The sequence below is a fragment of the Pseudopipra pipra genome, chromosome 5 (assembly GCF_036250125.1).
Source record: "Pseudopipra pipra isolate bDixPip1 chromosome 5, bDixPip1.hap1, whole genome shotgun sequence".
Classification (NCBI taxonomy): Eukaryota; Metazoa; Chordata; class Aves; order Passeriformes; family Pipridae; genus Pseudopipra; species Pseudopipra pipra.
In genome coordinates, this window is record NC_087553.1 from 60,491,575 (window position 1) to 60,507,042 (window position 15,468).

Sequence of the window (15,468 nt, forward strand, 5' to 3'; positions counted from 1 at the left end):
TTAGGTGAGATCTGTTTCCACTACCATCCTCTACTACTTAAATAGCATTTAGGTAGCATAAAAGAGCCAGGCAGTTCACAGAGAGCACAACAGAAGGACAAGTTGCGATAGTCAAAAGTTGCAACAAAGGAAATTATGAAGGGATACAGGGAAACACTCTTCCAGAATGAGTGATTAAGCACTGGAATGAGTTGTGCAGTCTCTGTCATTACAGAATTTCAAACCTTAGCTGGGAAAGGCCCTGAGCAACCTGGCCTGACTTTGGAGACAGCTTTGCATGAATCAGGAGGACGAACCAGACACAGCAGATGAATAGAAGGCTGGATAACACAAAGGTCCCTTTCACCTAAATTATTCCATGATTATGTCATATTTCATATATGGTGGGTTTAAGTTTTATAGATCCACTAGAAAGAGAACTATGTATGAATTCAAAGGAAAAGTTACTTCAAAAGAAAAAAAATTATAAAATAGCATCAGTTGTTTTTTTAAAATAATATAACATCCTAAATATATAAGTACTTTTCCTCCCTTCAAATCTGTATTTTTTTCAATAAACAATATTTCACTTTACACTACAACCATGTTACCCTTGGGAAATCTTTCAGACCTCATTTACAATTCATTACAGAAGTACCTCAGTAACAGAAGATAAATATGCAATGTGCTGATGATCATATTATACTGAGACGAGAAAAGGCCTGAATACCCATTACACTGCCACCTTTATCTTTCATCAGTTACACTTAGATTGTTACAAAACTCAAGAGAGACTGAATTTAGTGGCACTAACTTTTATTTAAATTATTTTAAATTACTCTTTTGTTTTTTAATTGAGGCTTCAGGTTTTTTGTCTGTTTACTTTTTTCCAAGGGCTACACAAATGATTCCTTCACATATGGTTGGACTCCACGATCTTAAAGGTCTTTTCCAACTTAAACCATTCTATGATTCTATGACTAAACCACTGTAACTAATTACTTAACTGAAAAATTACTAAGAGAATTTACCTTGTTGATGACATCAAAATGCTGGTCTCTAAAAATCACCAGTCTACACTTTTCAGCTAAATTAAGCACTTTTTAAAATCTGTTTTCCCCATTAACTATAGTCTTTTTTAAGCAGAACAGGTTACTTCTATAATCCAGTCACTTATGACTAATAACATAGCTACTAATTAATTAGTTCTCCACATGGCCTAGTTTCCCCACTAACAGTTGTGCCAAGCTAAAATCTTAATATGGCCAAGAAGCAAATACCTTCAGAAATTTCATTCAGGAGATAACAGAATTAATGTAACTATTTAAAGGAAAAAAATGTTCAAAAAAGAAAATCAAGAACAGAACTTTATTCTAGATTTCCTGAGATGAAGGGTCTTTGTCATCTCATATTTGCAAGCTCTCCTAGTAGACAGGGATTTTTAAAATTTATTTAGTCATTTTAATTTTAGAGCATCTCAATCTAGTGATCCAGCCTAAGAAGATGTGAAGTTAATGGAAAATCATGATCTTCATTTTAATATCTTTTGAACCTTTCTGTAACTTAGGCAGAAATGTTTTACGTTATGAAATTTATGTTCTTAGTGTTGATAGTTATAGTTGATGACAATTATCCTTAGTTCAGTCTTTCATTAGGAAAATAATTTGAGCCTAAGTTTCTCAGTGTAGTATACATTATTTAATCTTCTAATAATTCATTGGTTTTATGTCTGGTCTTTTGTTTTTAAAACATCTTTTTTGAAAGGTGAAAAGTCAGAACCAAGTATTCTGTTACAATTCTAGGAAACTAAAGAACTGAAAAATGCTTTAAACGATCACTAGGTTCCTGATTCTTTTTAAAATTCTTTAGGAAGCTCCAGGTAACACTTTCTATTGAAATCACTGAACAAAACGGATACAAATGCTCAACAACAGATAATCCTCAGAGTTTGTAATCTAGCTTTACTACATGTGAACAAAACAACTAAGAAACTTAAATAGTGGCAAAGGAAATGCAGTACCAATAAAATGAGCCTGTTAATAACAATGATTAACAGTCTCAAATAATCAGAATTAGAGAGACTCCAAGGAAGCAAGGATTTCACAACTGCCAACCCCACACTAAAAAAAGCATAGTCATAACATGTTCTACAGTGGTTTTGTCCTAAAGGAAGAATAATGTTTTTAATACATAAGATCATACTAATTGCCAGAAAACCCACGACATTCCTCTAACATGCATGCAGGCACTCATATGAAATCTGAACACTGCATGAACATATGAGGTAATGCTTTTTAAGTGATGGTCGTACAACCGTAAGTATATAAAAACTAGAAAAGATAACTCTTTTTATTGTGCTTTGGCTTTTTTCCGCTGTTTTGTTTGAAAGAAAACAGGACTTCCTTGAAAAGATAATGTTCTTTAATTCCAACTGTCTTAGTTCCATCAGACAGCTGGTTCTTTCAAGAAATCTGCCAGAGAAAGCTTTCCAGTGAACTGAATATCATACAACAGCAAAATTTGTTTTCTTTTGAACTGGGACAGTATAGGCTTCTTCTGTTGCTTCCTTGTATTGAAAATTGTTCTACTAATCTGTTCAAACTACATTCCTATTTATGTTTGCCTATTCCTAGACATGTTTGTCTGCTAAAGAAGATACAAGCTGTTGTTCCAACGAAACTTCAACAGTAAACCCCCAAAAATCTAAATCCCAATCCTTTGTTACTTTCATTAGATAGCCTTCAAAATCTACAAAAGGAGATTCAAAAGCATGTTTTATTATGGTTCAAGTGGTAATCATATTGCTGGATGCTGCAGTGAAATGTTCAACTACTATACACATGAGGAAGCGTCTATTTTGAACGAAATGAGTCAGATTATCATAGAATTTAGGATATTAGGAAATTTTTTTTCATTGAAAGGGTGGTCAGGCATCGGAACAGGTTGCTCAGAAAGGAATGGAAACACCTGAAAGTGTTCAAAATGCGGCACTTAGGGAAATAGATTAGTGGTGGACTTGGCAGTGCTGGGTTATAAATTAGACTCAACGATCTTGGAGGTGTTTTCCAACCCTAATAATCCTATGATTCTATGACAAGGACCAGTGAGAAAACAGATTTCCAACAGGTATAGAAATTTAATTTGCATCCAATGCACTCTTACAGTAGATGGACAAGAGGTTCAGAGCATCGCTCCATAGGCAATACATTAACACTTACCATTGTTGGACACTGCCAGTAAAATGGTAGTTGATTATTTTACAGTGTCTATTATTTACTTAACATTCACCTTTTAAGTGCTCCCTCTTGTTTTCAGGACTAACATGCTCTTCAAAATGAAGAAATTCAGATTTTTCAATATATTATTTCACAAAAGCACAGAATATGCTTAGTTGGAAGGGACCCACAGAGATCATCGAGTCCAGCTCCTGGCCCTGCACAGGACCATCCTCAAGAGTCACACCATGCGCCTGAGAGTATCATCCAAACACTTCTTGAACTCTGTCAGGTTTGGTGCTGTGACCACTTCCCTGGGGAGCCTGTTCCAGTGTCCAACCATCCTCCGGGTGAAGGACCTTTTTCTGATATCCAACCTAAACCTCCCCTGACACAACTTCAGGCCATTCCCTTGGGTCTTGTCACTGGTCACCACCGAGAAGAGATCAGTGCCTGCTCCTCCTCTTCCTCTCAATAAGGTTTCTGTAAGTAACAGTAACTTATACTTAGTCATATATCAAATGTGTCCTCAAAAAGTAAGGGGAAATAAAATTTGAAAACCAAAGCTCAGATTCTGATGATGTGTTTGTTACCTATTATACTAATTGAAATACCTAATGATTGCACTGTAAGTGAAAAGAGAATTTTTTTTTAAAAACAACACCCTACCACATTGAGAACAAAACACTTTAATTTTCTGCTGAGGATTTTGGTGTGCAATAATAATACCAGGTTTCAACACTGGAATTTGTGCCACAGATAAACAGGAGTCAGCTCCCAGAAAACATCTACCCTTCATTAAATGAAGGGTTTGATTTAACTATTGTATTGGATCCACCTGCATAGCTTAGCTGAAGGGAAAAAAAAGCACACTGCTAGAACAGAGTGCCAGGGAAATTATGACGATTATGAAATGATTTGTTGTATTCATGATCCCCAAGCATTTTCTACAGTGTTCAAAATAAAGTAATTAGGCAAAAGAAGGAAGAAAACTATGCACAAAAAGACATAGAACAGAAATAACATAAAGTATGTTGCCATGACTTAACATCATTCTTTAATGTCTATACATATCATCAGGAGCTTATTATTTGTCTCAGTTTTGTATTCTCTGAACAGTTCCAGGTGAATTCCCCCTCTACAAGCTAGCAAAGTATTAAATGAGTTTTCAAATGCAACAAAATGAACTCATAGCCAGAATTAGAGCATTCATCATTGCAGGTAGAAAAAGCACAAAAATAAAGATACGGGATTACCCATCTAATACATGTATCAACTGATCTTCTACCTACCACCTTATTTATTTTTTACCACTGGTACAAATACAATACACCACAACATATAAAATGCAACCTTGACTCAGCCCCTCTATAATGCCAACCTTTAAATTTTGACTGTCATAACCGCTACTAGGAATGGATTCTACTAACTGAACTTTACATGTGATATAGTCAAAAGTGTAGGCTTTTGATCATCACTTGGAGGCATTTCTAAAGAATGATTCATCTGATCTAATGAAGACATCTAAATTAGGTCTGATGAACTGACCTCAGGATGTTATCTGTTTCCACTAACTATAAAAAGTCAACTGAATTGTAAATACTTATACCTGGACCTTCCTGATAGACTAGACAGAGATAATTATGGTTTAAAAGAAAAAAAAAAAAAGTAAGATTTTCTAACAACTGCAATGTTAAAAGTCTGTTTCAATGCCTGTAGTTCCTAAACTGGCATATGATATACCATAACCACATGCCAAAATGCATCCCGCAGCCAAGATACTATCTAAAAGTTCAAAGATGCAATACAACAAATAGCACTGCATGCTGCTCTGTTCAGGTGGGTTTGCATTGGTCAAGGAGATAAAACTGCAGCAGACAACAGAAAGCTGTAAGGTGGTGACACACATTACAAACTTGCATCTGTTAAAATCAAAAGCAGACAGAATCTTTTCAATCACCTCAAAACAAGCACATAAAACATTTTCTAGGTAAGGTGACAATATTATAATTTTACCATCAAGACAATTATAATATTAAAAATGGTAAGTACTTATTTTAACAGTTACACAAGACAAGTAAGAAAATTCCTCAGAGTTACAGATGCACCTTAGACAATAATAAAAGCCAAAATTCTGACAAAATCCTCTTAACCCTGGACCAGAAGAGGACCTGAGTGCTTTAGTGATCTAGGCTTGACTACCAAACTCACCAAGCCACCCTTACATCTGAATGTCTGAAGACTCCTCTGTTTTCAGAGTTTGCTGTCCAAACATTTAGAACTCTGTGTATGTCCACTACATTTGCCAATTTAATTAAGATCAGTGAATTCCCATGTAGAATCCCTAAACTGACATTTCTTCACACAAATCATCAGAGGAGTGCAATCCAATACATATACTGAGAGGATGCCTAGTCCCAAGTTAAGAACAACAGAGAGCAGCAATTTAACTTAAAACTACAAGTAAAATAGGTAGAATGTTTCACATATTAAACAGTTAAATGAGCTCTTCCCCCAAGCACAAGACAATTTCAATTCCCTCTTCTTGACAAAACATCCACCATGTTTCAGCAAAGCAGAAAATATATTTCTCTGGTCAACTGGCAAGGACACCAAATATAAAAGAAGAGGTCTGTTTTCTGTGTCCCTGGCCACCTCTCACTGTAATTTTTACAATATAATCACATAAAATATCAGTTCTGAAAACAGAACAATATCAGACCTACCCTCTTTTACTGGGAAAAACAGTAAGATAGTATATTCCACTCTTGGCTCTAAAAACACAGAGCCACACAGCAATCCACCTGTAATGAAGAATGGTTCCAGCAATCCTCTCTGTAAAGCAGGTAAATAGTGCATTTTATCAGTAGAAAGATAACTACCCTTCCCCCAGTGCTGTCAACTCTTTCAAAGAATAACATTAAAGGAGAAAAATTAGATGACTAAGTACCGGGAGAGAGTTCCAGGCTATGCATATTGATCTGCTGCAGATATTCAATTCAGAGGTACTTGATTTAGTATCTTAAGACCTGTCTCTCCAATGTTTACACTGATAGTTTAAGAAGACATAGTCCAAGCAATGCATAACATTCTCTCTTCTTTGTTGCCTGACATTTACTCTATTCAGCAGCATGTAACTTCTCTGAAACACTACACAGAAAAAGCAGATCTTTACCACAACTACAGGTTAGTTTTACTGGCACTGACCACCACCACAATTGAGTCCTTCCATAGATTTTGTACCATTTGAGTGTCTTCCTCTTTTGATATCCACAAACCTTATCCAGATTGATAGCTAAGTCTGATTTAATTTATCTCAAGGAGACTGTGAAATGGGAAACTCATGTATTTTCTCTAATTTTGTTTTCCTTTTGATGGAAATATGTGACACAGATATGGAAATTGAGATTAACAGGATTATATTTTAAGTGTTTGCTGGTACACAGGACTCCCATAGGACTCACATTGCTTAGCATGGAATTCAAGAGGCTATGACATGCTCTCTTCTGCTAGGACAAAACAACAGCCTTAAGTATACTCAAAAAGTTTATAGATCTATGGATACGTATCTTACCTCTCGCCATTCTTTGTTTCCAATTGCTTGTGTGTACAAAACACAGACTGTGAAAAGAAAAAAAGAAGTTTGGTCATTTTCAGATTTTAACATAACCTTAAATTAAGTGAACTAATTCTGTAGTCTCTCGTGCTGTTGAAATTAATAACTAGGACAATCAAATATGTTTTCCCTCAGTTTTAAGTATGTCTAACCAGATTGGAGACAATATGGTCTAGCTGTCAAAGAAATGAGTTAATAAATGGCAGTGGTTCTAAAATGGGAGGCAGCACTTATGGTTGACCCCCAGCAAAGCACTTGACAATCTTCAGCAGTAAAACTGGATAAAAGCAGGTCTTCTTTAAGTGTGCACTTCTTTAAGTGGTCAGGCAATTCTAGATAATCTAATGCATAATTACCCTAAAATATGCTTCCTTCAAGAGAGAAGAGCATTAAATTAAAAACAAATGAGGACTCAATTGAAAAAAGACAGGGGAAATAGAAGTTGAAAATGGAAAATAAATAACTTCTCAGGTTTTCTTCCTTAATTCTGCTTCAAATTATTTATATAAAAGTATCTTGCATATACATACTTTATTGTTTTAAACTAAAACCTAACAAAAAATTGAATCAATTGAGCTTTTGACCTAAGCTGTTTTTGAAAGACCAAGCAGAACAATCCCACAGGTGTCACTCGTCTGTATTTCCAGTACAGCACCCACTACAAATTTATCTGCAGTTTTCATCACAGGGGACTGCTGACAGGTACAGGTCTTTTAAACACTATTATAAGTACAGATCATTTGCACTAAAGGAGCACTATAAATTTTAATTTCTACAGTCTTGATCTAGTTGCAACTAACTACCATAACCAAATTTTTACCTGAAACTCTTCTACAACCCCTTTCTAAACAATGGAAATACAGATATTTGAACGCTTTTTTTCCCTCGACAAATTATTTTCCTGTGCCAATCATTATTTTTTTAAAAGAAAGTTAAAAATAATACTGGTTTAGGTTGTAGCCTTGAACAACAAAGGTAGAGGTCTGGTTTTGTTCGCAATGAAGTGAGAATCATTAACAGACCAAGGTAGAAATGAAGTCAAGCTTCAAACTACATTTTCTTCTTACTTGAAAAGTATTTGGTCTGCACTAAAAAAAAATCCCCTTAGGCAGTAGCAAATAAGAGGAGGAACAGAAAAACGCAATTTCAATATTTTAGCTCACATAGAAGTTAAAAGTTAACACTTTTTTTTTTAAATGTCTTGTAGATGAAAAAAGCTTTTACATAAAAAAAAAATATTCTCTGGAGATGTCTGTCTTTCTCCATTTACTCTAAATAAACCCTTGGCAATCATGTGCTCAGCTTTGGTTACTGCTTATGGTAGACTGAACCCAAACCAAAAAGACTATTTTTACAGCACACTGTGGAGTAGACTGCTGAAGTACATTACATGACAAATGAAGTGAAATGGAAAAATGTGAGAAAACAATGAAATGGAAGCTGTGAAATCAGCTACAGGAAGTTCTGAAGGTTACTGAAATTCTGACTAACCTTTACATCTAGAATTGTAGAATCATAGAATATCCTGATCTGGAAGGGACCCACAGAGATCAAAGTTCAACTCCTGGCCCTACACAGGACAGTCCCAAGAGTCACACCATGTGCCTGAGAGTGTTGTCCAAATACTTTTTGAACTCTGTCAGGTTTGGTGCTGTGACCACTTCCCTGGGGAGCCCGTTCCAGTGCCCACTCTCTGGGTGAAGAACCTTTTCCTAATATTCAACCTAAACCTCCCCTAACAAAACCTCAGGCTGTTCCCTTTGGTCCTGTCACTGGTCATCACAGAGAAGAGATCGATGTCTGCACCACATCTTCCCCTCCTGAGGATGTTGCAGAATGCAGTGAGGTCTCCGCTCAGTCTCCTTCCGACTGAACAGACCAAGTGACCTCAGTCACTCCTCATATGGCTTCTCCTCTAGACCCTTCACCATCTTCACAGCCCAATCTAGTAAGACCTGTGTCAAGGCAACACTGGAAGAAGAAGAAAATAAAAAAGAAAAAAATATTCTCTGGACACACCCTTACTGCTAACATGCTGCAACCCCTACTGCTAACTGCTCACAAACATTCCTTTCACTTTCCCCAGTGGAAACATTTTTTTAAACTAATGTTACGAGTTCTGCAATAATGAATATTTTCCAATTTTCAGCAGTGGTTTCCAAGAATGCAAATGTCTTACCAACTGCAAAAGCAGAGAGAATTGTGAATTTTATCCATTTTGCCAAGGGCTTACATCTAAATTTTCAGTTAGAAATTTCTCATACGTATAATCCCAGTTGAGAATAAAACAGAAGAGGAAAGGCCACTATTTACAGATAATATGCACTTTCATTATTCAGATACTTGTATGATTCAGATCTTTCTTAAACATAAGTATTTTTCACTAATGATTAGCTGCTTTATTTTTTGTACTGCATCCTGCCCTGTGTATCAGTGTTAATACAGTAAACTAAGTAAAACCTGTGCATTGCAGCAAGAACAAAAATATTAAAAAATTAGAGATTTAATACTGAGGAGAAGAAAGAAACAACACAACTGTAAAATATCCACTACCATGAAATAAAAAAAAAAGAAATATTTTGGCACTACTTTATCTCCCTAGTTTGTGAAGCCAAATAAAAGAACAGCTGTGAGCAACAACTGTTACATCCACACCGCCCATCTCAGTTTTCGCAAACATAACAAAACATCTATCCCATTTCAAGGAAGACTTATCTACAATAAAGTTGACCTTTTTCCCATGCTGCCACAATCTTTTTATGGTACTAGTTTTAGCAGGGCTCACCATTACTCTTCACTGACCAGCTTCTACACCTTCTAGGCAGAGCTTCCCTAAGGTGTTTTTGTCCCAGCTGCCACAAGATTCTTCTCATTGTCACTGTCTTCCATGGGGAGGTCCCCTGGAGGAAGAGTTTTTATGTCTTCAGTCTTTCATATCAGATCCTTCTTATGACTAGACTCAGGCGTCACAGGGTTCCCAAAGAGGACATTCCATCCTGACTACAGTGCTGCCACCACAGCTACACAGGGGCTCAGCTTGGCTAACCAGAGCATGGGAAGAAAACAATTCTGCCTAACTGTCATTAGGCAGAAGAAATATGCCGAAATCATTAATCTGTATCTCCTTTGCAGGTCTTATCCCTGCCTCATCGGGGAAGCACTACTTTACCTCAATTCTCTACAAGAAAGTAATAAAAAAACCCACCCCCCCATAGGTTTTTTTCAAAAATATTCCTAGAAAAACACTCTTTAAACTGGAAGAGCCGAATGGTCCAAATGCTACAATAAATCAGTATATATGACTTGTTTTGACTTCACTGAGCAGAAAGAACTGTCAGTAAGAGGCTTCAGTATTGTTTAAAATACTTCCTGGACAAGGGCTATCCAAGTCTGTCCCGTCTATATCTAACATCTCTACTCTACAGTTATTTCTGTAACTTGCCTCTAGGGAGGCAAAGTGACAGATTCCTCTTGGCATGAATATTCTAGATTGCAGGGAAATGGTCAGAACTGGAATAAATACTGAGCAGCAATTACAGTATCAAAAAAAGGCCAAGTAAAGCTCCGAAGAAAACCACAGAAATCAGACTTCCCTTTCTAATTTCAGGAGAAGGCTGTTTATGTTGATATGGAAGTCAGCTATATTCATGTGTGTCCTGCTGAGAAAAAGACCAAGAGGATAAAATGGGATTTTCACTATCAGTATGATCCTTAGATAACTGTGTGAGAGTATGAAAAGCATACTAGAATTGGCCTAAGCAAATCCAATGAGACCTCAACATGCAGAGTGACTCTACATGGTTCTACCTCATATGAGATCTAACAGTTGCACACTCAGTGGCTCTAAAAGTAGATCTTGTGAAAGTGGCCGGATGCCGGGTTTGACACCTTTTTAGCTACAGGATGAAGTTACTGTATATACAGAGCAGCCTAAGAACGGCCTTTGTTCGAGCAAAGAGACATCGAGGAAAGTTATCCTGCCTTACTTCCAACTCTACACAAGAACAGCATGGATAAGCAATTTTACGATACTTTAAAAATATTTCCACATACTCTGAATCCATTAAAAAAATATCACTAGTTTACTTCTTAGAAACATTTTAAAGATAGATATTAAGATTTCTCTCGGTTTTCCTGCCACTTTGTTTCCTTGTGTCCCTTCCCCAGCATGGGTCACCCACTAGCCACAATCATCTGGGTTTGCTCACCTGCTCTGGCTTGGGCTGTGTACAGGCTACAGAGGTGTACTGCCTTTTGCACGGAGCGTCTCTTTCCAGAATGCATCTCCAGCAGTGTATCTTCAGAAGTGAAGCTCTGGCAATATCTTCAACAGTTGTGTCTCTAACTGCTGACCCTTTTTTACTAAAATATGTTTGAGCAGGGGGCACTGTGTGCTCCCCTGGCTGGTAGAAGTTCTGGCAGGCAACCACTACTCACACGGTTTTCAGAGCTGACTGAAGCCAGCTGTGACAGTCACAGGGTGGTTCATGGCCTTCTCAACACAGGTCACATTGCAGTCCCCTGCTACTCAAACCCTGCAGTTTATGCCTAATACAGTTCCCTGTCTGATAAGAACTTGAAGCACTTGCCCTTAATAATATTTGAGCTTAAAAACTAGACACCTTATCACTTCTGTTCAAAGGCATCTTGATTCAACGTAAGCGACCTCTGAAATCAGTCAGGGCAATAGGTCACTGAGCACTCTTCAAAACAACTTAACCTACACAACAGGGTCTTTTTTAGTCAATTAAAAATTTTTAGTAATACGCAAAACACTCAATTCTGCTTCTGCATGATCTCCCTATACCAGAGGCATGGTAGTGCCTATGCCTCCTCTTAAAAAAAAGTTAAAAAAAACTTAAAAAGTTTTATAGATTAGAAATGTCAAAGGTAGTCCTAACTTCCTGAAGGAAGCAGAAGCTTTTCCCATCAAAAGGGTATTGTGGAGTATCTCTCAATAAATTTTTGTTAAAGAATGTAAACACATACTCTCACAGAAGTACTCAAACGGAGTCACACTGTCACATGACTCAATATTCAAGTATATCCCATCAGGACATGGTTGCATGTCCAGACACCTGATAGAAGTATATGTGTCCTGGGTTATTTCCAATGCCAGTAAGCACAATACATGGTAAACTAAGGAAGAAAAGCTCAGGCTTAAAAAAAGAAAATTAACTTACAGATAATAGCAAATGGAGAGTTGTAGGGGAGACAACATGACACAAGACACCATAATCTAAGGACCAGCCTATTGACACTACAGAAGTACTTTGATTAAACACTATCAGAAAAAAAAAGGAAATTTTTTATGGTCTCATTTCCTTGATAGAAGCTTTAGAAAGTGTCCAGTATAGGAAGACAGTCACAGATTTTTTCATAGGCAGGAAACCTTTTGGTCACATTTCAACACAACTTATGGGAAAAGCATGTGTCACTATCTTAAAAATCTGAAAACATTAATTCATAAATCATCATACCACTCTTGATCAGGAAGGTTGTGTTTCCCACAGATGAATTAATTTCATTTTTCAGCATTTGATTCTAAGGTTAGTGGACACTATGTGTCAGAGACTGAAATGGTTAATGATTTATGCATTCCAGGAGTTTGCAGGCTTTGACTTTTGCCCTAAAAAGGCAAGGAGATACCTCAGATGGGCTAAGCCCTAAAAAGGCAAGAAGATACCTCAGGTGGGCAATTGGGCCCATCCCTCCCTCCAGTGCTAAGCCCTAAAAAGGCAAACAACTCCTCATCCCAGGGAGGTGCAAAAGCATGCTGAGGGTATATAAACTGACTGGTGACTTTGGGATTTTGGGGGTTCTCCTTCTCCCCCACCACCTGCGAATCATGACCATCGCTCTCAAGCATCGCTGGATCCAGTGGGCGGTGAGTTTTTTCTTCTGCACTCTCAGCTTCTCTTTTCCCTTACTCTCATCCTGTTTTTCCTCTCCCCTAAACAGTTTCTGCCCCCCAAAAAGTTATCTCTATGTTGCATTGTTTTATGACAACACCCAAAACGCTAGCATACTTGTTGATACAAAATTGTTAAAATAAACTTTGTTTTCAGACAATGATTATTTAGTGTCATTTCACTTTAATCCACCCCAAGGGAATTATTGATAAAAACGAGTTACCCCCCCTCCCCTTTTCCTGGGGTGGGTCATAACACTATGTACTAGCAGCAACAAGCACTTCTTGTTTATTTAGAATTTTGCTTAATAGCTTTGAAAAAGATCTGGAACAACAGATACTAAAAAAAGAAAGAACGACTCAACTTTCCTGCATTTATTAATTTTATGAAACTTTAGGTTGACTGCTAAATAAGGGACTATTTAGCTCAGGAAAGCAATATTAAATGCAATCTTTAAAATTGCAGTTCACATAAATGATGTGTAACATATTTAAGTGTAACTTAATTACTCTAAGTAATTGTCACAAAGAAAACGTGCACCTAACTGATGCTGAAGAAAATCACCCATCTAATTTTTAATCCAGTTTTTTGCACATTTGCAACACATAATGAGAAGAAATGATAAAATGCTATATACTTACTTGGATCAGATTTAGAAAACGTATCTCTGTCCAAAAGATTTCTACAAAAAAAAAAGGACAAAAATAAACTTATGTATTAAAAATTCTGAAATATGTAAATCAGATACCAATGTGTATATATTTTTAACAGTTTTAATCAAGAGTCAGCTTAGTTTTCTGCTCTCCTAATATGTGAGACTTACTCAAAGTCAGTCAGCACTAATACTTGAATCTTCTTACATTTCATTTTATTATGCATTTTGGACTTGAGCAAAATGTGGCTCATGTACTCCAATACCATGTACTCCAATACCATGAAGTGAAAAGCAACCACAAGCACAATTATATATAAGATGAACATCAAGAACAAAAATACCTTTAAATCACAAATATGTATCAGAGATTAACTTGCTAGTTGAACCCAAAAACTTTAGACTATACTTAAATAATGGCTATGAGATTTCAGAGCCATCAGGAAATATCTGTAAGAATCTGTCACGGATGAGAACTAAAGCAGACATGGGACAAACAAAACTAGGACTTTTCTAATTACCTACAGAATACCTAGGAATAAGTAGTAAGAATTAATTTCTTTGTTATGCAATGCAGTCCCAATATTGTAGCCACACTTCAGCCAACTGAGAATCATACACAGAGAAGCAGACTCAAATTAACAGTAAGTCTAAAGAATCAGGACTGAACAGAAAACCAGTCTTAGAATAGTTACCAACATTTCATCATTCAAAAAAATAAAAATTTAGAATAATTAAACTTAAAAAAATATCTTGACAGACTAGAAAAATGTTCTGAAACCAGGACACTATTGAATAGGGATAAGAAAGAGCTATTAAACTTAGCAAGGTAGTTAGGTATTAAACTTAACAGCAAAGTGCAGCATAGCTACATGTAGTGGATATGTAGCAGTTCTGTCAAAAATGGTTCTAGACATCACAGTTGACCACAAACTGAATGCAAGTAAGGAGTTTTTTACCTTTGGGAAAAAGGCAAACTGGAATATACGAACAAAAATGCCACTTTAGACTAATTGTCTGGTTTTCATAATATTGGTAAACACTCAAGTCAAGCAATAGTATTTTGGACACTCCAATTTTTTGCAATCTAAGACAGACATGGAGCCTCTGGAGCTCAGCAAAAGCAGAAATAATCAGAAGTATTTAGACTATATCTATGAGAAAAACACTGTTGCAAATTGAAACTGACCTTGATGTAGACAGAGCACATAGGAACACGTTTAATCCTAAATTGAATCTTCTGTACCGCAGGCACAGAAGTTGAACTTTATTCCATTGTTTTACTGCCTTTCATTGTCAAAGGTGGCCAGATATGATGGGAAATCTCCACTGTCTTCAAGAACATGTAAGGTAGCTACAATTTCTACTAAGTTCCTTGCTTGTACCCCAGAGCAAGAGGAAGGATTAAATAACCAGTTTACTTCGCTTACAACTTATTATCTTTAATAATTAGTAGAGCCTCTTCAAAGGTCACCATTTATTACTCTCATTCAGATCTAAATCACATTATTTTTGTGCTACTGAACAGCGCTGAAAAGTGTATTAATATTTTGTTCAATACAGGTGTTCTAAGTGGTCCACTCAGACTTTAACAAGGAAAAGATACTGTATTACAAAGTTAGGTATTGCCAAGTTCACGTTTCAGAACAAGCAGTATGAACAAAAGATAGCTCTAAATGAACATTGGATGGATCTGCTTAATTTAATTTAGCCAAAGTAGCACTAGCATTAAAATTATTACTTGTGAATGAACCTGAATTCTGCATGCACTCATTCTTCAGAACTTTTTTGATCTATTTAGAAGTGTGATTTTCATATATGCAAACAATTATACTAAGAGAAACTGTATTCTACCTTAACAAATATTAACAAACCCAGGAAAATCAGCAAATGCAAATCAGTATTTGACAAAAATCACTACAAACTGCTTTAGAGGACAGTACAGGAAGTTCTGTAATATCAGAATTACCAATTCAAAATGAAAATTGCCTCCTATGCCTCTATGTATCTACCTAGATACACCATTAATAAATGGTAAATAGAATTGGATTATCCGAAAATGAATTGCTACAAAACACCAAAATTAGAGTTATA

General features: G+C 36.3%; 1 protein-coding gene across 3 annotated transcripts in view; it reads right to left on the reverse strand.

Annotated features, from left to right (window-relative positions):
- Positions 1-15,468, reverse strand: part of CPNE8 (copine 8) — a 109,692-nt gene that overhangs the window by 81,809 nt on the left and 12,415 nt on the right. For all 3 annotated transcript variants that reach the window (XR_010430909.1, XM_064656274.1, XM_064656273.1), the window contains exons 2-3: positions 13,364-13,404; positions 6,769-6,815 (exon numbers count right to left, since the gene is read on the reverse strand). Coding sequence is in view for 2 of the 3 variants with exons in the window: in XM_064656274.1 (XP_064512344.1) it covers positions 6,769-6,815; positions 13,364-13,404 (88 nt within the window). In the remaining variant the exon portion in view is untranslated. The remainder of the gene's footprint in view (positions 1-6,768; positions 6,816-13,363; positions 13,405-15,468) is intronic.